The sequence below is a fragment of the Barbatula barbatula genome, assembly GCF_947034865.1.
Source record: "Barbatula barbatula genome assembly, chromosome: 22".
NCBI lineage: Eukaryota > Metazoa > Chordata > Actinopteri > Cypriniformes > Nemacheilidae > Barbatula > Barbatula barbatula.
The window spans coordinates 19,781,687-19,805,953 of NC_136785.1; the positions used below are offsets into that span (position 1 = coordinate 19,781,687).

Below are 24,267 nucleotides of genomic sequence, written 5' to 3' on the forward strand. Positions count from 1 at the left end.
CAGGGTCACATACAGGCTGCATACTGTATTTCCTCATAAGCGCAAATCTCCCAAAGCATTTTGAAAAACAGCTAAATAATGTTTTATATTTTTATTACAAAATAAATATTTACATTATGTACAGTTAAAACCCCATTCCATAATTCAACAGCTTCATTTGATGAATGCTATATGTTTACATGCATAATGTGTCAGAACCCCTGACATGAACATGTAACGGAATCTGACAAATTCACATTTGATGAGAAAACTTGCATTAAATCCACAATCCCTAATTTAAAAAGACATTTGCTATCTATTTTAGGAAGGACATGACAACGTTACAGAAGTCAGAGATTGCAAGAAAAAAGGCTGAATCTATTAAAAGCAAAAGACCCGATTTGACAACAATGACACAAAATAACACATATCTGACTGGAATTAGGGATTGTGGCCTCGAGCACCTAAAGTGAAGCACAGACAAGAAGCTTGTCTGAAAAATGTCCAGGTGGATGCAATCCAATGGATCTAGACTTCCGCCTCCCCTTGAAGTCTGACTGAGGTACAAGGTAGATTTGAACTGAGTCCATGAGCGAAATGTCTACAAGATGGAGTCTGAGGTGAGAAAAAAAGAGTTCATTGGCCCACGGCTCTCAGAGAGAACACATGAGCGGCTGATGTGGCATGGAGCTGCTGCTGTTCCACATCTCCGTGTAGGTGCACATGTCTGAGACTTCAGGCAGGCCCGAGTTCAGTTCTGTGTATAAGCGAAATTCAAGCTCTTCTTCTAAAGAAAGAAAAAAAACACATTGAGTCAAACTGACCTACGTCTACGTTTGTTTGGAATGCGACTACGAATGTCGTGTCTAATCTTGCCATTTACCTGAGCTTTCGCTCCACTGGCTCTCTGGACTGAGAGACTCTGTTGTGGCTCCTTCATTGGCCAGGAACCCCTTTCCATGGAAATTTTGTAGCCACTGCGAACTATCGCGTTCCAATTGCCGTGTGATCTGGAAAAGCAAAACACGTAACTTGTGAGCGACTGAGTTTTGCTTGTTCTTTTCGAGGCTAACAGTAAGAACATTTCTGCCCATGACAGGCTTTTTGAGATATGCTACAATGGGGTATTCCTGTCAATGAATAAGGCACAATGAAAAGGATGAAGTGTCAACTCACCTCAATGATGGCTTCATTTGCATCTTCCCCGAAGTCTGTGGGTCAAAGAGAAGACGCAATGAATACCTGGCTATCTGTAGAGTTACGTTGCTGATGACGAAACCATTCGCTCATTTATTGCATGCAGAAGCAACAAGGGGCTTTTATTACCTGTCTCGTGCACTGGTGACACCTGAAACTTGCTTATGTATATATCGTTCGTGCTGTCGGGGCCAATTTCGACTTCAAACCCAGACATCTCAGGGACGTCAACGCTAGTGCTGGTGGGGCCTGCAAGGCAAAAGGGAAAACATGAATTTTCTGCGCACATTGAATCTTCGTAAACATCAAATCTTGAGGATAAAAGCTCTTACTTAGATGTTCAGTGCTGTCGATAGTGTTTTCCTGGGTAATTCTGTCATCCATGTCCTGCATTTTGACCTTTGACGACACAGTCTGAAAAAGCAATGGAACACAGAGCGTTTAACTCCTTGCGTGCTACTGCTAGTACATGTCTTTGGAACGGCAGCACACGGATAGGAATGAAATGCACACACTCTATCCTCACCTTCGCCCGCCTTCTGCCGTCTCGCATCTTTGATCTCTTGTCTTTCTTTTTGGTGACGGCAGGCAGCATGCGGTAGACCCTCACGGCGCCGCAGCCTTTGTTGACGCTTTTGTCCTTCACCTCTTCGATGTCTGGTAGAGAGTTCATGGCACAGCGGAAATTGGCTTTCCATGTTTTGGGGTCAGGCTGGGTCACTCCTTCCTTGAATTTACCTGACAATCCAAGGTCAACAGTTCAAGTTAAAGTTGATCAGCAGCTTGTTTCCTGTCTTGCGCCGTAAGCGTGTGAATGTGCAATGTCTCACCTGTGTGGATGGCCCATTGCTTGAACAAACACGCATCTTTGTCCACCTCCCAGCCGTGGCGAGCGGCGTGTTTCCATGGGATTGAGAACATCATTTGGTCCTGAAAAACATCCAGGAACGCTTAGCACTTCACATGTAAGACATTTCTATAGCAGCTCATTCACACTCAATATATATATATATATATATAATAGCCTATACATAACACTCGAAGTTACCTTTTCGACCCACATGAGTCCAGCGATTGTGTTGGATTCAATTTTATCCTCCAGCCAGGGTCGCATGCGCATTCGGGACACAGGCATGATGTCTGCAGCACAATAACATACAAAAACATTTGATTTCATGTCACTGCACATGTGAAGCGCAACCCCAGGAAACGCATGCATTTATTTATTTATTCACGTCGTTTCCCTGCACAGAATAATATGACTAAAGTGTAGATCTGCTTTAGACCAAAAACGCTGCAAACGTACAATTATGCACTAAATAAAACTCCGTGCTTTCATTCTTGCATGCGACAAATGAGCTTTTCGTTGAAAGTGCGTTTCTTACTAAGTAGATAAGAATCTTTATATGAAACTCACAGTATAATCCGAGTTTGTATCCAAATAGAGAAATGAAGAACACGTGCAATAGTTCCTGTAAAGGCTTAAATCCTTAAGGAGTTCAGCTTTGCTTCTGTCAAAGTTCACTCGCGTTTACTGTACCGATGAGCGTCTAGCGCGCTCTTTATACTCCGTGCCGGGTTTTTCCGAAAGAAGTGGCGTAATGCGCATGCGCGGGGACGGAGCGTCGGCTGCTTTCGACGGGCTGATTTCCGAGAAATCATGCTGTTAAGAGATAGACCGACTACATGCGGAAGAAAACACGCCCCAATACCCCAAGAATCATATCAACATTATATAGGACGACACCAGCAAACACAGCCAATCGATTCACGTGCCACATGACCTGATATTTACACAGATGCATTATGTAATAAATATAAATATGATCATGTGTTTTATTTTACGTGCAAGTGTTGTTACGTTGGTCATTGAATGAAATGGAATCTGCATGCAAGTACAATAAAACCTGTACATGTTATATATTTATTTACATTCTTACAGTATACAAATGCACTGCTGGGCGTCAGCGCTACATATCTATCCTAACCTGTCCTGTGTGTTTAATGACTATTTCAGTAAGAATGTCAGAACATTCAATCACATATTTTAAAGTAAAGCCTTCGAAAGAGAAGTCAGTAGCTTTCCGGGAAACGTGCCGTGTCTTCACCGGTAGATGGCGTGTGTTATCAGAAATGCTTTCCTGTAAAAGAGAGCGTTTCGAAGAAACAGGAGTGACTGGATCTGTGACGGTCGTCAGATAGATTTCAGATGGTTGGTTTTGCTGAAAGTTAGTCGTGAACAGTTAGTAATGTGGGTAGTTATAATGCGCGGTGTGTGCAGCCCTTCTACACGTGTGCGCGTTACGCGCTTCAAACACATGATGGCACGTTTTTGTCTGCTCTACAGCCACAAAACTTTTGCATTGACCAATCATTAAAATAGCCCAGAAGAAAAGAAACACAGAACCATATTTCAACCGTATATTATTTTGATGTAGGGGGCGTGTCCCGTGGGAAGCGTGTCCCATGCGGAGGAGGCGTGTCACGCGCGGAGGAGGTGCGTCCCGGTGGGAGTGTCCTATGCCGAGGAGGTATTTTCCTTCGGAGTTTCTGCTCTGTAAATTCCAGGGTTTTCCCAAAGATTTTCCAGTGATGTTCCCCTGGAAGACCACTTATCCATACTGTAGCCTACATATATATATATATATATATGACGTGCAGGGTTTCTTTACAAACAGTGATGCAAGGGTGTAACTTTGCTTTGAGAAGTGGGGGACACAACATGGGGGAATGTTTTTTTATCCTATCACAAATTCAATATACCTATGTTTTGCGTTGTTTCAGCATATAAGAGAGGTGTAGTGAGTATACTCTGTGAATAATATAATAATAATATCCTGTGAAAGTATAATCTTTAGATTTTAATTTAGTTTGATTGGACTAATGCCATGTCAAAGACTTACAGTAAATCATATCGAAATAAATGGTTAAAATCAAACTCCGATGCCCGTCAAACTCTGACAAGACAGAGGAGAATATATCCATTTAAGTCTGTATTTTGGTTTGTTTTTCCAACATAAAGCATTCTCGTCGCTTCAAAAAAATGCAACTTTTGATTTGAATTCAACACTTTCTGGACTGGCAAAAACTGAAAGCATGATGTCTATGAGGAGGCCTTGAAATCTCTCGGATGTCACCTAAATATGTTTATTTGTGCTCTGAAGACGCCAGAAGTTCTCTAAACATGTTTAACGTCATGGGGGTGAGTAAAAAATCACACAAAGTTGATTTTTGGGTGAACTATCCCTTTAACTATAATAATCAACAATGAACACGTGTGCAGTTTTATCAAGCACCAGTTGCACTTCTAGATTGCTGGCAGTGTCTCTAGTCTGACTTTCACAAGGCTGGCCAGGAGTTCTCATCTCTTATTATCTAAAACAATTAGATACATTGTAGTATAAGTTATCTCACAATTTCTTCCATTTTTGTCATCAATTCATAACGTTTGTAAAGTTTTCAAGTTAGAAACAACGTTGGCGTTGCATGAGCCTAGTCGGGCTCATTTTCTGTGACACCTGCTGCAGCTGCAACGTCACCCGAAGCAGGAAAAAGCAGCACCAGTAGCTTGAAGGGGCAGGCCTTCAATCATATAGTGTATGATCTCCTTTTGTTTCATATTTCCCAGTTGCACCAATGGTCCAAAAGTCATGCTTCAGTGTGTCTGACGCAAAACGACGTTGTTACGTATCCTCACGCTTTTTAAGTGTGTATACTGAATAACGTTACGTTCGTAGACTCCACCACTGGTTTAACTTACCTAAACAATGACCAAGGAAGCCCACGTTTCTGTCTGTTAAAAGATTTCCCATTCTAGGAATTCATGGCAGTGGATTATAAGGAAATAACTTAACATAGCCCACCGAAAACACGACCATGTGAAAACAACTTTCTATCAAATCAAAAGCACGTGATTGAAAACAATCTTTCAGTGATCTAGTTTTAGAGACTCCTGCTCGTTCTCCGTGGCGATGACGGCGTGTGGTTAAAAAATCATTACAAACAGATTTGAAAGTGAGGGGGACACGAACAGGATTTTGAAAACCTTAGTTTTAGTCCCAATGAGTTGGTGTTCATTCAAGTTTAAATCCCCACCAGGTTATAAAAAGGTCACATACACACATGTGCAAGTCTAGTAAATCTAAATAAATAGAGCTGAATACAAGGCTATTACTATATCTTTATGTGATTTGTATTATTTTGTTCACAGGAAAACCCAGAATCCTTTCACAATAATCAAAGCAAAATGTATATACAGTATATACTTTAACAGTATTTGGTGAGAAAAGTTTATTTTTCTTCACTGTACAGTACAGAGAGCTACAATTTAATTCAAGCTTTAAAACTTTGATAAAACAAACAAGTGTTATACAAATATAAAAAGGAAAGCCATTGTTTTACAAGTTATTCTGCAACTCTTCTTCAAATCATGCAATACAGAATGATATTCTATGCATTACAGGAAAAAAGCAAAAACCCCTTTGGTAAACGTGTGTATAATATGCCTTTATTTTTACGTAAAGTAGTCAAAAAATAAGAACAAATCATGAAACCCCTCCTTCCCTGCTGGTTCCATTTATCCCATGCATCTCTTGGCCTGTCACCCATCATATGAATACTGATGAAGAAAACCGCAATGTTAACAGCCTTGACTGTGATGGTGTGAAAGAAGAAGAATGTTGGTGACATGGACGAGGTAAGGCAAGAAAGCCTACAAGGATTGCTGGAGGTTATTGCTAAGAGCTGAGGTAAGTCATCTGTAATAGTGAGAGTCTGTAGTTTAACAGAAAACACTGAAAGCATGTGGTGAGTGTGATTCTTGATGAGTGTTTCATGTCATTGTTTTGAGGGAAGGAGTACCGGAGATTGGCAGGGGGAGTGACCTGTCAAGAGAAGGTGCCTCAAAGCACCAAGGTCCCAGGGCGGAGCCAAAGGTGTGAGGATGCAGGGTGGAGCCGGTAGAGCTCAAGACCCAGGAGGAACCAAAGTGAACAGGACCGGGGAGACGCCACTAGACTGGAGGACCAAGCATAAGCCGCTGCAGGGGGCTTGAAAGACCCCAGTGGAAATGAGGGGGCAAGGAAAATGCGGAGCTGATGGTGAGATATACTCACCTGCTTCGTCTGTATTTCAAAATCACCTTCTGTACAATAAAATCCTAGTGTTGAGTTCATCATTTGTCCACTCTAGATTATTAGCGACATTATAACTTTTGATGTAAAATAGAAGATTTTTACAGTTTTGTCAACCAAACCAAATGAAACAATTCACATGGAACACAGTTGCCAGTAGGCTACATAAAACAGAGAAACATTGACTTGAGTAATAAGCTGGGTACTAAATCTCTCCTCGGCCATCTGCTTTGACAGCCCGGTGACATTGGATTGTGTGGCAAATCCACAGCAGCTGCGTCACTGGGCAGCTTGTCTTCTCCAGACAGCTGCCGGCAACAAATCAGCGTGTTTTCATGTTCCTCTTATACTTTTTATTTTAAATGACCTGTTACCATTTGATCAAATATCAGTGAATACGAGGAGATGAATATATTTTGACTGAACTTTGCGATGAAATTGTCTTTGCAAGAATGGGCATTCTGGATTTTCTGGTGAAATGCATATTGCGTACGTCATAATCATACGGTCAATGTCAATGTAATAAAAGCCATGAAAGTTAACGCCAAATTCAGATGATTCTCAGTTGATCTGTTATGATTTGGTTAAAAGGTGCGCGAAATACTCGTTAAGCTAAAGACACCTCATCAAAACAATCACGTGATTTGGAGTCCTCAGGATGTCCCATCTACAGGGAGAATCCTTCAAGGTTAAACAGGAAAAGGGGCGGGGCATTAGTGTCACGTGATCCGCCATGCCTTTGAGAATTGGTGGATGGCTGATGGAGCAAAAGATACGCGTAGAAATAATGTGGACGACTACTCGAAAAGCTCAATTATAGTCAGCGCGCTCACATTGTTTATTTAAATGATCATCATGAAAAACTGAGTGACCAGTTTAACCCCAAACAAAATCTTCAAAAATAACAAAATGATTAAATATGACTGACTCATCCTAAATATATTTTGCCGGGTCGTCTGTTTAAAACACCAAATGTGCCAAATACGGTTTTGCGGTTTGATAATGTCTCCTGCTTGGTTTTACGTAGCCCATTATTAACTATTTAATATATCGTGAATATATTATCGGCGACCTATTTGACATCATTAGGAATCAGCGTGTAGCCCCATCCGTGCTAACCTTGCGCATGGAGCTCTCGTGATGCAAAGCTCATAGGTGCATCATCACCACCAGGGAGGAGAGATGAGGTGAGGCTTTATTTCCATACTCAGACCTGTCCGTCCTTCTCTCTTTCTGCACGGGCCCGTGCTGGATGTCTCTCCTCTAATCTCTCCATGCAGCAGTGCTCCAACTCTCTCAATGAGTGAGACATGCTCGCCTTCGCTTTAGTTGCTGGATCTGTCTGGGTTGTGCTCGGTGAGTTTGACTTGATTTTGTGTCTCTTGCTTCTTTTCAGCTTAAGAAATGATGGGAAGCATCGGTGCTGGTTTACCGGCTCGTGTCTAGGTTCGTAGTACCGGTGCTGAATTTAACACGACGATGAAATGCAGCATTTGATCGCGAACGAAGGGGTGATAATGCGAATGGAAAGCGTGCAGCTCGACATTACCATAGCATACTGTCCATTTTTACACCATGTTCGCGTTTTCTGGCTTCACGGGCCTTTGGTGCGTGAATATCTGCCCTTGCAAACGAGAAACATTTGATGCGATGCAACAGCTATACGAATTCATTCATATTCGCTTGGAAGGCAACACTTATGAGATGTTTTTTCAAATGCAGTGACCGTGAACATGTAAGATGCTGATGACGAAGGTTTTTCATTATGCGGCACATGATGGACATGATCTCCTATGCGACGCTTTAATGTGTGGGAGCAGCTTTAATAACCTTACTCGGCACAGGCAGACACACGACAGAGTGACCCAGAAGTGAAATATGTGTGTTCTTATTTTTATTTGTATTTGAAAGGCCTCTCGTTAAAACGACTACAGTTTTACCGGTGCCGTGCCGCACGCGATGCGCAGACGCCGATGACGTCACCGCGAGAGTCGCTGTCCAGCTCGCGGTGCTGAAACGTCACCGCGCCTCATCCCACCCACAGTAGTGCCGTCTAGTTTTCGAGCTGCTTTCTGTAGATAAGGACTGGAACCCACGATGAAATAATATGCAGTAAACCGAGCACATTTCACACGCGTCTGTAGACATCTCGGTGTGTCTGAAAGAAACCTGCGCGTCACACACCACACATAGCCGTTCATGCTAACGAAGAGTGCGTGGACACCCCAAACCTTACTGCGTCCGACCTGAGCCTTTCAGCTGCCATGTGGTGCTTATAAATAATGCAGGGAGTCAGGTTTGCTGTGAGACAGAGAGGTAAACCTAATCTCTCAGCCCATACTTCATTATTCAATGATCTAAGAGAACCAACACCAGTGCAAGTGTCTTTGACGGAAGAGTGCTGCCTATTGTGACACATATACCTAGCAAAGCCTTCAGAAAACAAAGATCTTTCATCAATATTAGATCTTTCTCGATCTTCAGTGACGACAAAAGAAAGAAATGCATCCACGAACGTGGGAAATGACTGATCAATGAAGAAATGAAATTAACCCGATCAAAAGATGCACATCTTCTTCCACGCCACTTCTGCTTTGAAGGACGCGGCGAGCTTATAGGGGCACACAGCAGAAATGTCATAGTAAATATCCTCTTATGGGGGCAGTCATGTGGCTGAATGTCAGACGTTTTAACCGCAAGCGTCTCGCAGGGTTTTGTGGTGTGCTGAATGGAGAAGATGAATCTTTATTATTAAAGCGTTTCTTTGTGTGTTCTTCCTTTTGCTGAGGAAACAGGGCATCTTTTACTGATGGGTTAGTTGGTCACGTGTAAAACTGTGGCTACGTGTAAAACAGTACAACCTTGACAACCCTGTTATACAATCGTATTAGCCCTCATGTATTTCTTATGTCAGATAACCTAAAATGACACCATACATGATAACGTCTACATCTAGTCAAAATGACTATATAAGGGTACAATTCATTTTTATGGGTCAGATCAAATGGAAGAGCTCAGCATAGATCGAGAGTAAATATAACGTTGAGCAAGGGCAGCTTTGTCTGTTAAAGCGTGTGCATTTGCTTTATCTGCAGTTGAGCTTGCTTGATGTTTAAGGTGATGCGATTGATGTTATTTATATTTCATTATATGTGTGTTTGTGAGGGCTGAGCGGAAAGCTAAGACTCGGTATCATGTAGTCAAGGGTAGACAGAGAGAGAGATGTGGATTAAGCAGAGGGAGGGGCACAGCCAGAGCTGCATCTGCTGAGGGTGGTGTGATACGGTGGCCAGGAAGGTTCATAGTAGGCTAATGCGTTTTCTCTTCTCTTCTCTCTCTGTGTGCGTCGATGTTGCATTACGTTGTAATGTGGGAAGGAATAGCTGGTTGACTAATAATAATCTGTGGTGCTGCAAGTGCCCCAATTTGATAACACAATAAGATTCATTAGTGTTAAAATGGGACTGATCAATCAGACTCTCAATATAAGCATTCACAGTACACGACCTGATTTGAAATGAAAGGATTTCCAGGGAAGTGAAAGGGCAGCAGGAAAGGCTGGAAAGAATTTGGCGCAGCCAGTGAAGCGCAGGGGTTACTGTCGTCCATCAGCTTTCTGGACTAATAGGCTGTAATCTCTTGTGATAGCGTAGACTAATTGCTCCTGACGCTTTGCAGATGGGGGTGTGAGGTAAGGTGGTGGAGGCGGAGCAGTGCACTTCTGACTCCTCCCACAAGAAGGAAAGCATATGCAAAGAAAATCTTTTCAATGTGCAGGCCACAGTAGGTATATTTTATAAATATTTCAATTTTACCCCGGGGTCAAGAGACTGCTACATCAGATCTGAAGGCATAGATCTGCTAAACGGGTGGTAAAAGTATTATTAATTTACTCTCAGTCAGTTTCCAATCCAGTAGTATTTGAAATTGTTATTTTCTATTACTATGAACGGTAAACTAACACACTGCAGATTTTTTATTTTAGTGTTTTCAGTGCTTTACTAAACAATGAACTTTGATGACTTATACGTACTCAAAAACGCACCCGTTTAAAAGAAAGAAAGATGTAGGAACCCAGAGGTTCATCACTTTTCTCCAGACATCCAGTATTGATCCCCAGAGGTTATTACTAATACATCAGAGGTAACGTTACCTGGTTACCTTCAGATACAACTTATCACACCCCAACCCCTTTTTTACAGTGTCTGGTTCATTCATGATAGTGAGGAATCGCTTATGATAGGCATGCAAAGTATCATTTGAACACGGAATGATGTCACGTCACTTTCTTTTTGTACATAAACTGCTGATTTGTTAGCAATTATATATATATATATATATATATAATGAGAAAAGTATTCTATATTTAGTGGCTGTAGCACCTTGATATTCTGCAGTGTATTCATAAGCAATATGTCTGTTAAGATATTGCCTGCAGAATGACATTTTGTTCAGATTATCAGATTATGTCAGTGAATGTAATTAAAATAAGGATCTTTAAAGGATCTCCTTTGAAAAGATCTGCATATAAAGAGGTGCAGCGATTTCTTTCATACATGGAGTTATTTGTATTACACTGTAGACTATATGTGAAACAAATGACTACAGCGGTTAACTGTTTATCTGAGTTATTTAAAAGTGCACATGCAACAGTCATATGGAGAGGAAGTAATCTTCAGTTTGTGGCTTCGACTAAACAGCCTTTAAAAGGCTTCACAGAAAAATCAATACTACAAAAGAGAATTCAGCAGTTCAGCTGGCATAAATAAACACAAGCTCTATAAGTACCATTGATCTATTGTTAGCATTTTTAACTCCAATTTCATCTAATTTCTTGTGAAAAGATCCATTTTCACTATGCCACTGTACATTTTCGACCTTATTGTTCAGAACGTATGCAGAACTGTTAAGAAATCTTTCTCCACTGATGTTTCCAAAAAGGATTTACTTTAACTTATGTAGCATATAAATTGTGATTTCAGTGAGAAGACAGTGTGAATGTGGATTGTTTACAGCATACAACCGCTGAACCATCTAGTTGGTCAATAAGGAGACGGATTCAAGCAGTAATAAGAACTGTGATGTCTTTTACTTAGGGTCACCAGAAAAAGCATTCAAACCAAACAACAGAGACGGTGAACTCTAAACTGCACACTGACCTGTCAATTGTCTGAGTTTACAGCTCATAGAGACAGAAGCATGAATTCAGCCGCTGGAGTTTAAATACTGGTGAGTTATGAGACTGATGCATGTGTGATGGTTCTGCTCTCATAGCTGCGGTTATTGATCACTCTGAAGTCATGTGCTACGTCTGTGCATTGCTTTGCCTTTTCAGTAATATCCTTACCATCTCCGAAAAATCATCTAAACATATTTGTTAGCGCTAAAACATTTCAAGAAATACATACAGACAAATACATGTACCGTATGTCTGTTAAGGTGATAAAGTCTAAAGTTAAAGTTTTGATCACAGTAACGAAGAATCAGAAGAATAAATTGTCAAAATAGAATTGCATTATGTTTCATCTTACTGTATTAAGCATACAGAATATGGTCTTGACAGATCCATCCATCAGAGAGGTTTCCATTACATTACTGTTACTGATTTAACATTTATCGATTTAGCAGATGCTTCAATCTAAAATGACCTTTGAAGTTGTTGTTAGAGTGAATGATAAATGTAATATAAAAGTTCTAGTGCTGGGTTATCATAGGGCAGGAGTAAAAAGTAAGAAGTTAGTCAATCTTCAACTCAGCTGTATCATAAAAACTGGGTTGGTTTTAGTGGATTAGGTGCAGGTTGGTATTCAAAGCATGAATGTTTTGAAAAGTCTCGCTTGCATCGCTCGTTTATCAACTTTAGGTTGAGATGTCTGAAAACAAGATCAAAGATGGTAGGAATGTGAGATAAGCTGTGTATGGTCAAAGTTTTTATATTGACATTTGCCCTAATTGGCCTTGGCAAAGGTCGGGGTTACAGAGAAAAGAAGGAGACTAAGCACTGAACCTTGGGGCACCCCAGTGGTCAAGTGATGATGATTTGAACACCTCTCAAGGATAGCTAAGGGGATCTGTCTCGACTCAATCCAGGAGTGTGTGCAGTTCCTGTGATGTTCTGAGAGGAAAGAAAATTAGACCTTCTATATAATGTTCTTTTCAAACCAAATTTCAAAGCAGTTTAATACAACCAGAACATTTCTATTTTTGTCTGTACTTAGAAAAGTAGGATCTGTTTTTAACAGCTAGCTGAAGCATTAACAAGACAGTAGTTTGTTATTTTATCACCTGTCAGAAGATCTGTATGTTTGAGGTGGCGCATCAGTGCAGTTATCAGGACAAACCTACTTTGCCTTTTCTCTGTCAGGTTTCTCTTCACACACACATACACACACACACACACACACACACACACACACACACACAGGGTCATCAGTTGTACTGATCTACACGATGTGCCATGGCATGAACTAATAGTAAAATTCCTAACAAATGCACCTGCAGTCTGTTGGTTGTAGGCTAACAGATGTCTGTCTGTGTGTGTGTCAGAGCTCAGTTCCACGCTTATGGAGAAAATGCAGTCACAGGATCTGCTGCTGGGTCTACAGCTGCCTGAGCTGGATGACCTGGGGCAGTTCATACGATCTCTTCCCACCTCCGCACTGGTCGGTTTGGGCGCCATCACTGCTGTTCTGGCCTACTGGTTTGCGACACGCCCTCGTGCCATTATTCCACCCTGTGACCTCCGTCACCAGTCACAGGAAGTAGAGGTAGGTCCTGTGTTGTGACACAGACTTTCTTAAACATTTAGCCGCTCAAATGAGACACAACCATGATACCATTCTTCCATCAAATTGACCTTACTACTGTTTAAAATTTTGAAAAGTGGTAGATGCAGTTCATTTATTTTGATGAGACATAGTTAAAAAGTGACTTCAAACTTAAGGCGGCAAAAAATGCTTTAGAGTTTTTGATTTCTCCTGCCAGTTAAAGGCTTGGAGAAACTTTATAACCTTTCGATTTTGAGCATTTGTTTAAGCTGGTAGAGAATAACCCTAACAATGCCTTTTATTTTTAGACATTAAATGCGCTAGTGTTGTTCACAAAGATAATAATGAAGAAATTGCATAAGAGAATCTACCAAATTTCAAAGCTTGTATGGCGTTAAAAAGGCTACAATACAAGCTTTGCTTTAAATGTTTTTGTCACAATTCCCAATTATCTCCTTTTGTGTTACTAGTTACTTCCTAGTTTTGATGATTGCGCTAATATTGTAACCTGTACACAGTAGTAATAATACGGAATGAGTACTGTAGGTGTGTCTTGACTTTTGACTGGTAGTAGACAGGCGAGACTAACATTATTCTTTTATCATCCAGATGATCCAGTTTTGCAGATTTGATGAAAATAGGATTCGTGTTTACTCTTGCTTCTTCATTGTTGCCTACACCATTTACATTGTGTAAACTCACGTCCTGAACCCTGTGTTGTTTGAATCTGGCTGTGACCTGAATTCTGCTCGCTGCTTTGCATAAGCAAAACATCTAAGACGGAAGGCCAGTGGAATCATCCTAAAACATGAGTGTGAATCCTACCCTTCGAAACAATCAACAAACATACTGTATCGGCCCTTTTTAAAAGAATAGGAGGATATTCATATTTAAATGAAACGTCCAGGCCCATACATGTTTTGGCATTTGTGAATTCCATGTTGTACAGATCTTAAGCCTAATCCTAGACTAAAATCAACATTTATGCAAAAATTATGTTTTTTATAAGGCACATTTGGAGACAACTACTTAAATGTCTTAATTGAACTAAGGCCTAGTTCCGGCTCGATTTAAACCCTGTCGGGGAAATCGTTTTTTTTCCAATGATTCATAGGGAGTATCTTTGCCTTACAGGTTTTCCAAAGAAGTGTCCTCAGATGCCACGGGAGAAGTTTCAGTGTTTCTGTGGTATTGTAACGCTGTAGGCAGCTTAAGAGCGCCACACCCAGTTTCATAACCATCTGCTGAAATTCAAACACATCCTATAGTGTCTAGTGTAATGCAAATTTAGGCAAACGCAAATGCAAACAAGTACCAGACGACCACTTCAAAGATCCTTCTTTGTGCAGATGTTGAAGTTGTACTTTAAAACTTCAGTGAGCACCTGCTTTATAAAACATAAACCTGTAGATTCAGCCCAAATGAGCTTTACTGTTTTGTGCTGTATGTGCACGGTGGTGTAGGGCTAGGTTAGGTTAGCCTAACGTTCTTTTTCTTTTGTTATATGTGATATTTTTGTACATTTGTGCAGAAAGAGACAGAAAGTCACAGGCCGGGACTGAAACGCCATTGATGTTTCTTAAAGCTTTTCTTTCACCTGTGTTTTCAGAAGGAAGATGGCGCTCGGAGGTCCATGATGGGCAGCAGTTCAAAGCTGCTCTCTTACTACCACGAAGATGCCAAGACAATGTATGAGGTGTTTCAAAGAGGTCTACACATAACTGGTGAGTGTCAGCCGAGCACACCTTCATTTCAGATGACATTTCAGAATTCCTGAAATGTATTAAGGGTCAAATTCATAAATCATAAATTGTGACCACTCATTTTCATTCAGCATCTGCAGCCTGATCTTGCACATTTGTAACTACGAAAAAATGTATCACGCCGCAAATCAAAAATCTGTTCTTCATGACTCACTGACGCGCTTTCTGTTTTTATTCAGGAGATGGACCGTTTTTAGGCTCCAGACTTCCCAATCAGCCCTATAAATGGTTGTCGTACAAAGAGGCGAGTGTTGATATGAAGTGTAGTATTTCTATTTCTGTGTTTGGCAGCCGGTCTCATGTCCTCTCCTCCCGTATCTGCTGTAGGTCTTCAGCAGGGCCGAGAACTTGGGTTCGGGTTTGCTGTCTCAGGGTTGTCAGCCCAATACTGATCAGTTCATTGGTGTGTTTGCCCAAAACAGGCCAGAGGTAAAAAAAACAATAAAAACAAAATACAATACCAGCGTGTAAAGATCCATGATGTTGAGGGTCTTTTTACCTCTTTATCTATCTCAGTGGATCATAGCAGAGCTGGCATGTTACACGTACTCGATGGTGGTGGTGCCGCTGTATGATACTCTGGGACCTGACGCCATACGCTTTATCATTAATACAGGTACATGTACATTTCCACCATCAAATGCTCTTAAGTTTGTCATTTCAGCCTTCAGTGGCGTCTTACAGCTATTTCCCCATCAACATTTGATTACAGCTGAAATCGCCACAGTGATCTGCGACAAACACGAGAAGGCCAAGGTGCTTCTGGAAAAGGTTGAGAGAGGAGAAACACCGGGTCTTAAGACCATCATCCTCATGGATGCTTTTGACCTTCAGCTGGTGGAGGAAGGCCGGAGGTGTGCAGTTCATATCCAGGCTCTGAAAGACGTCGAGGTAGGTCCACGAAACAGTTTAATATACATCTGTAACATCGTATTTATTTTGATGAATGGCTGACGGGCCCAGTACTAGGGGGCGATCAATCAGATATTTCGGTTGGGTTGGTCTTTTCTAGCAAAGTAATCATAGTTCATTGCATGCATCATTTTCACATGCCCCTGCGATTCAATCGACAGGTCATTATTTAATACATAATAATAATAAAAAGTTATTGAATTGTCAGCTGGACATTTTTAGAGAGAGAACTGAGGAAAATCCTCTCAGACCTTGTCATGATGGCTGAAGCACATGTTGAGCTTTTACATACTCACAGCGTTTCTCTAAGATATGTATAAATATCATAATGAGCACATTTCATAATGGTTTTGATGGAATTTAACCTACATTTGCTTCTTGACCTAAACTGGCTCTAAACAATTCTTACACTCCCTATTCCGTTCTGTTCAATTGCATCTACTTGAAAGCGTCTACTGTACACAATACACACAGTATACTTTAGTCTTCACTCCATTAATCACGTGAGGCTTCCCCTGTTTATCAGGAAAATTCATCAGAAAAGTTCCTGAATGAGACATGCACAAGCCTGCTGCGCGCACAGTTAAATATAAAAAATGTTAATGCTTGATCATCACGAACAACCAGTCTCATAGAGAGCACATTGGTGTCTTTAAATGTGTGAATTTTTGGGAGTAATGTTAGGTTGGGTACTGGGTCGGGATGTTAGTGCTGCTTACCTAATAACACGCAATGTTCTTTGTTTGCTTGATGTCTTTTTTAGGCTCTGGGTAAAGAGAAATACAGGAAGCCTGTGGTAAGTGTGAAACCTGTAGTGTACAACTGATCCAGCATACTGTATACTGCTTTAACAGTTCTGATACTTTACGTAAAGGAAGTTCACCCCCCAAAAAAAATCAACCGTCTTGCATGTATAAGACCACCTTCCTTGAGCCGAGTGATTTAAAAAATTTGATTTTAGTCCGATCGCGTGCGTTTGAATGAATGAAAATAAATTACATTTACACTGCATCATTATGTTGATATGCAACAACTGAGAGTACACTGACTGTACGTGTCTATGTGTTCACAGCCCCCTCGACCGGATGATCTCTCCATCGTGTGCTTCACCAGCGGCACAACAGGTTAGCCAACATTTACACCATCAACAGATTTTTTTTATCGGCTCATCAGATCACACACAAACACGTTTTTACTCACCTTACACATTTAAACTCTTGTGCGGTGTTACATTAGTTTCGTGGCCACTTTATTAGGTACACGAGGATGAGGTGTGAACCAGTTGATGATGGTTGTTATTTCCCTTTCTAACGGTTTTGTTGACTTTCCCATCACTCATACTGACAGTATTATTCCTGACGGTCTTGACCGATGTGTGTCCTTGAGCGCCTAGTACACCCTTTCTGTACTGGGTCAAGTCTAGTGGGTCATTTGTAGAAGAATGAAAGGGAGGAAATAAGCATGAAACATCACAGAACACATACACCCCACACATGCCTGAAGGTCATTCGCACAAAATGTCAAAGTGTTTAAAGTAACAGCGCACATCTGGACATATTCTGGTTGTCAGATGTTAGTAGAAGATGCCCAATTCCGTCTGTGGTTGTATGTAAAAGCAGTTTGATATGCAGTTTGAGTTTGGATAAATATGTAGCCTATTGCTGTAATGTACTTCAAAGTGAATTGTTTTGTGCTTGTGTGTCTTTTATGATCAGACATTTTTCAAGTGTGACTGCACGTCACCTCGTGGCTTATTCTTTACCTTTACTTATTCGAAGCAACACAACGCTTGAATGTTGAATTTATGGTGACAGATGCCCAATCTAAGGAGTTTCTGTAATATTATGTGTGTTGTGCCCACCAGGAAATCCAAAGGGAGTGATGCTGACCCACGGGAACGTTGTGGCTGACTTCGGAGGCTTCTTGAAAGTGACAGATGTAAGTGCAGTGTCATTATTGTCATTCAGTGAGATGAACTCTGTTAGAGATGGCGGCGCGAGACATGTTTGTGTCTAACCGCAGTCCGTCTGTGTGTGTTTCTGTTTTGCAGAAAGTCATCTTTCCAAACCAAGATGATGTTCTCATTTCCTTCCTGCCTCTAGCGCACATGTTTGAGAGGTTGATTGAGGTGAGATTTGTGTCCTCTCTCATGAAGTCTAACTGTATTATGTCACCTCTCACAGTTTTAAGCTCATGTGTGAGTAATGAAGACAACTCTCCCACCCACCAGCAGAAACCGGGCTTTGTTTTATTTGAGTTCATCCAGCTCCGCTGTGTCAGATTACACTTTGGCTGTTGATCAACTGTGAGCACAAACAAGAGTGTGAGGTCACACCCACACAGATTTACAGGACGACACGTGTAGTAATCACTTCCTCTTGCACAGACTCTAAAGGTCTACGTCCTTATATAACCCACACATGCCAGAGATCAAACATTAAATACAATACAATAAAAAAACATTCAATTTAAAACAATGGATTATAATAAAAAATATTTTTACACTAGGTTCTTTTAGGGTAATTGCACATTTCCTGGAGCCAAAACGCATCTCAGCTGTCATCTAATATGCACATAAATTATGACATAAAACAGCTTCAATTATTATCAAAAATAATTACTCAGGAACTTTTACTCAAATCTAATGTAGTGAGTGCAGCTGTAGCATGTCAGAGGAGACCGGGCCTCCCCGGCTGAGTCTGGTTTCTCCCGAGGTTTTTTTTCCCAGTTTTTTCATCATTGGGGTTTGAATTCCACGCCACTTCCTCACCGGGAGACAGCTGATATTTAGAAAAATGTTATACATTTATATACTATATATATGTGTGTGTAGTGTCTATAGGTATTGTCTATATGTATGTGTTTCTATAGCACTTATGCACTGCGTCTGCTAAATGACTAAATCTAAATGTAGATTACTGTCATTTCCACTAACGTAGAATGGTCTTACTTTTTCCATAATATCATATACTGTATTATTTTCAACCTTCTATTTTTCTTCCTGTAAAGCTGCTTTGAAACAATGCAACATTGCAAAAAGCGCTTTATAAATAGAATGGAATCGAATATTATGTAAATGCGTAAAAGTATGAAGTATGAATATTTTTATGAATGAAAATGAATAGAAAACGTTTGGCTAGAAAGTTTGGGCATTATGTGACATTCTTCACCCTTCTCACAGGAATTGTCTGGGCGAAAGTATTTACCGATTTATAAAAGCATTCATGTGACTGGTAATAAACACAGTTTGTGTGTTTTGTTGTGTATTTGCTGCATTCTAGTCGGTGGTAATCTGTCATGGCGGAAGGATCGGCTTCTTCCAAGGTGACATCCGTCTTCTGCCCGACGACATGAAGGCTCTCCGGCCCACTATCTTCCCGGTGGTCCCTCGTCTCCTGAACCGCATGTATGACAAGGTGAGAGAAGAAACTCACCCTGGCCGCTTCTGATATTTATTGAAAAGTAATGTTGTCACTTACTACAATGATGAAGTTACACTACATCACGATCACTTCAAATCTTTCAAAGTATGTAAGTACTTGTTTCATTTTCGTTGTGATCGAATGTGAAATCCTTTATTACCTTTGCTCTCGAACATTTGTTATTTGTTGCCGTTGTTGTTGTACAAGTGAACTTTGTATTACCCTTTAGTAAAAGCATTAAGTGTACTGTATATAAAGGCTATGTACTGTGTTCAGATCTTCAGTCAGGCCAACACCTCGGTGAAGCGCTGGCTGCTGAACTTTGCAGCCAAGAGAAAAGGAGCCGAGGTGAGCCGTGGCGTCATCCGCTGCGACAGCATATGGGACAAGATCTTCTTCCATAAGATCCAGGTGTGTGATCTACAGCTTGTAAGACACATGGCGACATGAGTAGTACCGACGGGAAGACATGTTGATGTTTGCGTGTGGTCACATTTCAGGCCAGTCTGGGCGGCAGGTTGCGGATGATCATTACGGGAGCGGCTCCGGCCTCTCCATCAGTCCTGGGCTTTCTGAGAGCAGCGCTGGGCTGTCAGGTCCGGCACCACATCACATCACATCACATCATCGCTCTGTGTTATGTCATACTGTGATGTTCTTGGGTGATGTTCTTGGGTGTGTTTGCAGGTTTATGAGGCGTACGGTCAGACAGAATGCACAGCCGGATGCACCTTCACCACACCTGGAGACTGGACGTCTGGTGAGATATCATCTGCATTTACAGTACAACTGCTCTGTGTAATACATAGAAAGAAACCAAACTTCCCATGTGTTTCCCAGCGGTGAAGTCCATTAATGACTGACACCGTGTTCAGTGAATCACTCACTCTGCAGCTTGTGTTTATGACCTAAATATCAGTATTACGCCACATGATCCATTAAATACAAACACGTGGTTTGATAACTAGAAAAGCAATCTTTGAGTCTTTTAACATTTCCTTGTGTGTTGAAGGGAAAACCTTCTTATATGTGACTAGTTACAGTATAATGACCGTCGTCAAGGTGATAAAAAGGTAATGCTATAATAAGGAAGTGGCATTCATTCACTAGATTTGGAGGTGTGAAGCCCTGTTCCTGAAGGGCTAAAACACACCTGACTGTTATCCTCAGAGTTAAGTTCAAGAGGTGCAAAACCTTTTTAAGGACCTTATTTGACAGTCGATATAATTGGATTTACATTGTATTGGTTTTATCCTTGTGTATTGCGAGACAGTCGGACACACTTTTTGAGAATTTTTAAGTCAACTGCTCCCTCTTGTGCTTCACTGGAGACATTTCAGTATAAATGCCATGGAAAAGCTATTAAAGGGACAAGAAATGTGTACAGATTCTGAACTATCTGTAAATGAAGACAGAATTTTCGTTTTTAGGTGAACTGTCCCTTTAAGGAAAAACATTTGTAACATAAAATCAGCTGTAAATGTGCAAGATGTTTGGCAGACTTTTGATAAATCTTGCTATGGATCAATTTCTTGCTATTTGTGAAACAAACTTTAGTATTGGTTTTCTTTTGGTTCACTACCAAAAGCGACTTCTAAATGTTTCATATTCAACAAGTTTTGTGACTTTAATGTCATTGTTGAGCCATGATTTGTTTATTGTGAATTGTTTTTAATATTATATATTTACATATCATATATCATAAGATGCCTTATTGTCGAAGAAATATGCAAGGTCAGGCCAGTATTTTTGCAGTAAAACACTTCCTCGACACTTCAGAGCTAGATCTGATTATTTATGACAGTTGTTTCACTACAGTGCGGATTTACTAAGGTTACGGCAATAGCTACTTGCTTCTGATAGTCCCGGACAGAAAGCACAATTTAGATAAACAAAACTATAAAATGTAAAGAAAAAGACTGTCTAGATTTTTCTAAATACGGATTCCCATGAAAGAAGAATTTGCATGGTTTGTGCTGACCATTCAACTAACCCATTTGTCCAATTTTACTCTTGGTTTGAGGTCAAATGTAAAATTTTGTATTATACTGTATATAAATCTGTAAATATATGAATATGACAGATTTATATAATGGTTTAAATATGTCCGGTGTGTTCTTGTTTCTCGTCTGTAGGTCATGTAGGCGCTCCTCTGCCATGTAATCTCATTAAACTGGTGGACGTTGCTGAGAAGAATTACTTCGCCGCTAAAGGAGAAGGAGAGGTGTGTCAAATGTCTATGTAATACAGTCAGAAAGGTGTTTGAAAGAATTCTGGCATTGACAGCTTTCTTTCTGTGTCAGATTTGTGTGAAAGGCCCAAACGTGTTTAAGGGTTATTTGAAGGACCCCGTCAGGACCGCCGAGACCTTGGACACAGATGGGTGGCTCCACACAGGAGACATTGGAAAATGGCTACCAGTAAATACTTAACTCAGTCTTATTAATGTGTCCCAAACCACTCATGTGGCTGTTCTTGTGGACATGTGTCTTCTTAATTTGCTTGAATGTTTCATAAAACCAGGGCCATCTATCATATAGGCAGCAACTCAAAACTTCAGAATGTTAAAGCTCAGAGGAGAAGGTTTTAACAGAGCGTTTTTTATTTTTATTCAATTGAATTTATATTTTATTTCCAGTGCATGATGGGGATGAGTAGTTCATAGAAAATAAACGGGGAAATACCCACAAGGGTAAGACGCACAATTCCGCCATCTAGTGGCCATCAGTATTCACCGCTCCTGTCCTTCAGACGAACAGAGATAAAAAGATGTTTTTTTGTTCTTTGTAATACTGATTGAAATGTTCTTTATAATTGTTTTCATCAGAATGCCACATTGAGGATCATTGACAGAAAGAAGCACATCTTTAAATTAGCTCAAGGCGAATATATTTCTCCCGAGAAAATAGAAAACATCTACATCCGTAGTGAACCCGTGGCTCAGCTCTACATCCACGGTGACAGCCTGCAGGTTAGTTCCTAATGTTTGAATGTGGCATACGCACATCACGCGTGTACACTAACTGCTTCTGCCTCTCGACCGTGCGTGCAGTCGTGTCTGGTCGGAATCGTCGTTCCCGATCCAGAGGTATTTCCTTCATGGGCTCAGAAGAAAGGCTTCGAGGGATGCTTTGAAGAACTGTGTGAAAAAAAAGTACGTTTGCAGAAACGACATAAACGTGTGATAAATGTGCTGCTGCTTTTTAACCATAGATAAGTTAATAGTGGTTGTGTTTGGTCTACAGGAATTGAAGAAAGCGATCTTAGATGATATGGTGCGTTTGGGAAAAACCAGCGGCCTCCATTCATTTGAGCAGGTACGCTTGTAAATGTAGTTTTGTGCGAACACTGCTATTGATCAAATGTACCAAACCATCAACTGTAGCCACCAAGTCCAACACCCAAGGGGTTCTTGTTGACATTGTACGCCATCGTAGCGTACGCTTTCTTTCTTTGCTGCAAATGATCTTGTTTACTTCTCCCAGGTCAAAGACATCCACATTCATAAAGAAATGTTCTCCATACAAAACGGACTGCTGACGCCCACATTAAAAGCCAAGCGACCGGAGCTGAAGGAATATTTCAAGACAGAGATCGAACAACTGTACAGCAACATTTCCATGTAATCGTACTGTCACCAGAAGACCAGGACGCTTTAGTGACAGCGGACACTCATCACCTCTTTGTTCTTCCTCATTCAGACACTATAGCCGGCACAAAATACTCCAAATGAGCCATTGGCGTCAAGTCAAAGCATGAGCTTACTCGCTACAAGAGTAAATTAAAGAGTAAATCTCCCTTTGGTCGTGTATGTCAACAGTTGGTGTGCCTTTAGAAATGTGGCAGAGCTACGACCAAAACTAAGTCCTCCTGTAAAACAGAAGCAGTTCCAGCATGCGTGCTTCATCGTTTCATTTCTTCAACGGACCGAGAACTCATTTCACCCCACTCGACAGTACACGTCCATTCAACTTTAGCATTTCTTTATGGGTTCAAAGAATTTGTATGGCACATTTTCGAGCTCAAAGCAATGCATGATGCGTATACCCGTCTCTGGTCGTGTCTCGCAGGTCCCCAAGACCTGGATGGAAAGACACTTACATATACTAGAATTACTTTCTAATGCTTGTCTGTGTAGTAAAGGCCTACAAATGTGGCTCACTTGATCAGGGTGAGCATGCCATGCGTACAGTTTTGGGCTGTCAAATGAACTAGCTGTTCGGTTTCATTCCATCCCAAAGTATTTCAATAGTAGTGTACATTTTGAAGAATAATAGACGTGAGACTATTTAAGCAATGGTTTGCAGTGTAGAAAAAAAATCAACAATCTGTTCTTGAATGATAACAGAACTTTATCTTTGTATTTAATGAGGGGTTATGGGTGAAGACGGGGCAAAACGAGAAATAAAAATCTGCACAGATTTGAATCAAGTCGTCTTTTTCATTTCGTGGCATTAACATTCCCACGGCCTGTACTGAAGTATTGCTCTTTGTTTTCTTTGATTTCCAGCGGATTATGGACTGTGACCTATCCGGTCTATTTCCACTATTAATTTATTATAATTCAAAAGTTATGCTGTACTGTTTTTATATAAACATTTCCTCTAATTTTATTGTTTAGTATGTCAGAGTTTGAAAGTGTAATATCTGTGTGAAGAGTTATTGGGTAGTTCAGACGATGAGCTTCTTACATATTTTTCATTATGTACAAAACGGAACCAGGTTTTCTTTCTGCAACATTTTTGAACAGTTCATGTTTTGAAAATGAAAAACAGCTGTGCATGTACATCTCTGCATATCCTCAAAGTACGAGTGTGTGCAAAATGTAAAAATAAAGATGCATTCTTTGTATCTCTTTCGCTTGTGATGGTCACGAGTACGACATTACAGTATTATAATTGTATTTTTTAATTCACAGCAAGTAAAAAGGGGTATTAAATTAAATAAAAAGAGATTAAACACAGCAAATAGAAAAATACGTGTAAAATAATGAATGCATGAACAGGTTAAATTGTGATTTATTTTTGTAAAAACATGTTAAGAGCTAAATGATAAACATATAGACGTTAAGCGAGGGAATTTGACGACGATGCAG

The 24,267-nt window shown here is 40.6% G+C and overlaps 2 protein-coding genes across 4 annotated transcripts; one reads left to right on the top strand and one right to left on the bottom strand.

The window, feature by feature from the left end:
• Nucleotides 1–76: 76 nt before the first annotated feature.
• Nucleotides 77–2,836, bottom strand: irf1b (interferon regulatory factor 1b). Its single transcript, XM_079487265.1, has 9 exons — nucleotides 2,594–2,836; nucleotides 2,225–2,316; nucleotides 2,007–2,106; nucleotides 1,703–1,914; nucleotides 1,509–1,590; nucleotides 1,306–1,425; nucleotides 1,156–1,190; nucleotides 863–989; nucleotides 77–766 (listed from the first exon to the last, which is right to left on the bottom strand). Exons 2-9 carry the CDS (start codon nucleotides 2,309–2,311, stop codon nucleotides 633–635), a joined length of 897 nt encoding a protein of 298 aa, XP_079343391.1. The 5' UTR covers nucleotides 2,312–2,316; nucleotides 2,594–2,836; the 3' UTR covers nucleotides 77–632.
• Nucleotides 2,837–7,041: 4,205 nt separating this feature from the next.
• Nucleotides 7,042–24,021, top strand: acsl6 (acyl-CoA synthetase long chain family member 6). Of its 3 annotated transcripts, XM_079486535.1 has the most exons (22): nucleotides 7,050–7,664; nucleotides 11,405–11,537; nucleotides 12,855–13,075; nucleotides 14,685–14,799; nucleotides 15,018–15,082; nucleotides 15,166–15,267; nucleotides 15,355–15,454; nucleotides 15,551–15,729; nucleotides 16,514–16,546; nucleotides 16,823–16,874; nucleotides 17,615–17,688; nucleotides 17,801–17,878; nucleotides 19,032–19,166; nucleotides 19,449–19,583; nucleotides 19,673–19,768; nucleotides 19,860–19,932; nucleotides 21,308–21,396; nucleotides 21,476–21,592; nucleotides 22,000–22,143; nucleotides 22,225–22,326; nucleotides 22,418–22,489; nucleotides 22,658–24,021. In XM_079486535.1, exons 3-22 carry the CDS (start codon nucleotides 12,872–12,874, stop codon nucleotides 22,796–22,798), a joined length of 2,106 nt encoding a protein of 701 aa, XP_079342661.1. In that variant the 5' UTR covers nucleotides 7,050–7,664; nucleotides 11,405–11,537; nucleotides 12,855–12,871; the 3' UTR covers nucleotides 22,799–24,021. The 3 variants fall into 3 exon arrangements, with proteins under 3 accessions (XP_079342660.1, XP_079342661.1, XP_079342662.1); XM_079486534.1 differs by lacking the exon at nucleotides 11,405–11,537 and having other exon boundaries at nucleotides 7,042–7,664; XM_079486536.1 differs by lacking the exon at nucleotides 11,405–11,537 and having other exon boundaries at nucleotides 7,074–7,495.
• The last annotated feature ends 246 nt before the right edge of the window (nucleotides 24,022–24,267 follow it).

What these genes read in the sequence shown, in the direction of transcription:
- irf1b (XM_079487265.1), bottom strand. Translation starts at nt 2,311, where the DNA reads ATGCCTGTGTCCCGAATGCGCATGCGACCCTGGCTGGAGGATAAAATT. An exon ending in GTCACCAGTGCACGAGACAG is followed by an intron (nt 1,191 to 1,305) that starts GTAATAAAAGCC and finishes TTTGACCCACAG; the next exon opens with ACTTCGGGGAAGATGCAAAT. An exon ending in CAAATGAAGCCATCATTGAG is followed by an intron (nt 990 to 1,155) that starts GTGAGTTGACAC and finishes TTGCTTTTCCAG; the next exon opens with ATCACACGGCAATTGGAACG.
- acsl6 (XM_079486534.1), top strand. Translation starts at nt 7,619, where the DNA reads ATGCTCGCCTTCGCTTTAGTTGCTGGATCTGTCTGGGTTGTGCTCG. An exon ending in ATCTGTCTGGGTTGTGCTCG is followed by an intron (nt 7,665 to 12,854) that starts GTGAGTTTGACT and finishes TGTGTGTGTCAG; the next exon opens with AGCTCAGTTCCACGCTTATG. An exon ending in TGTTTGAGAGGTTGATTGAG is followed by an intron (nt 17,879 to 19,031) that starts GTGAGATTTGTG and finishes GCTGCATTCTAG; the next exon opens with TCGGTGGTAATCTGTCATGG.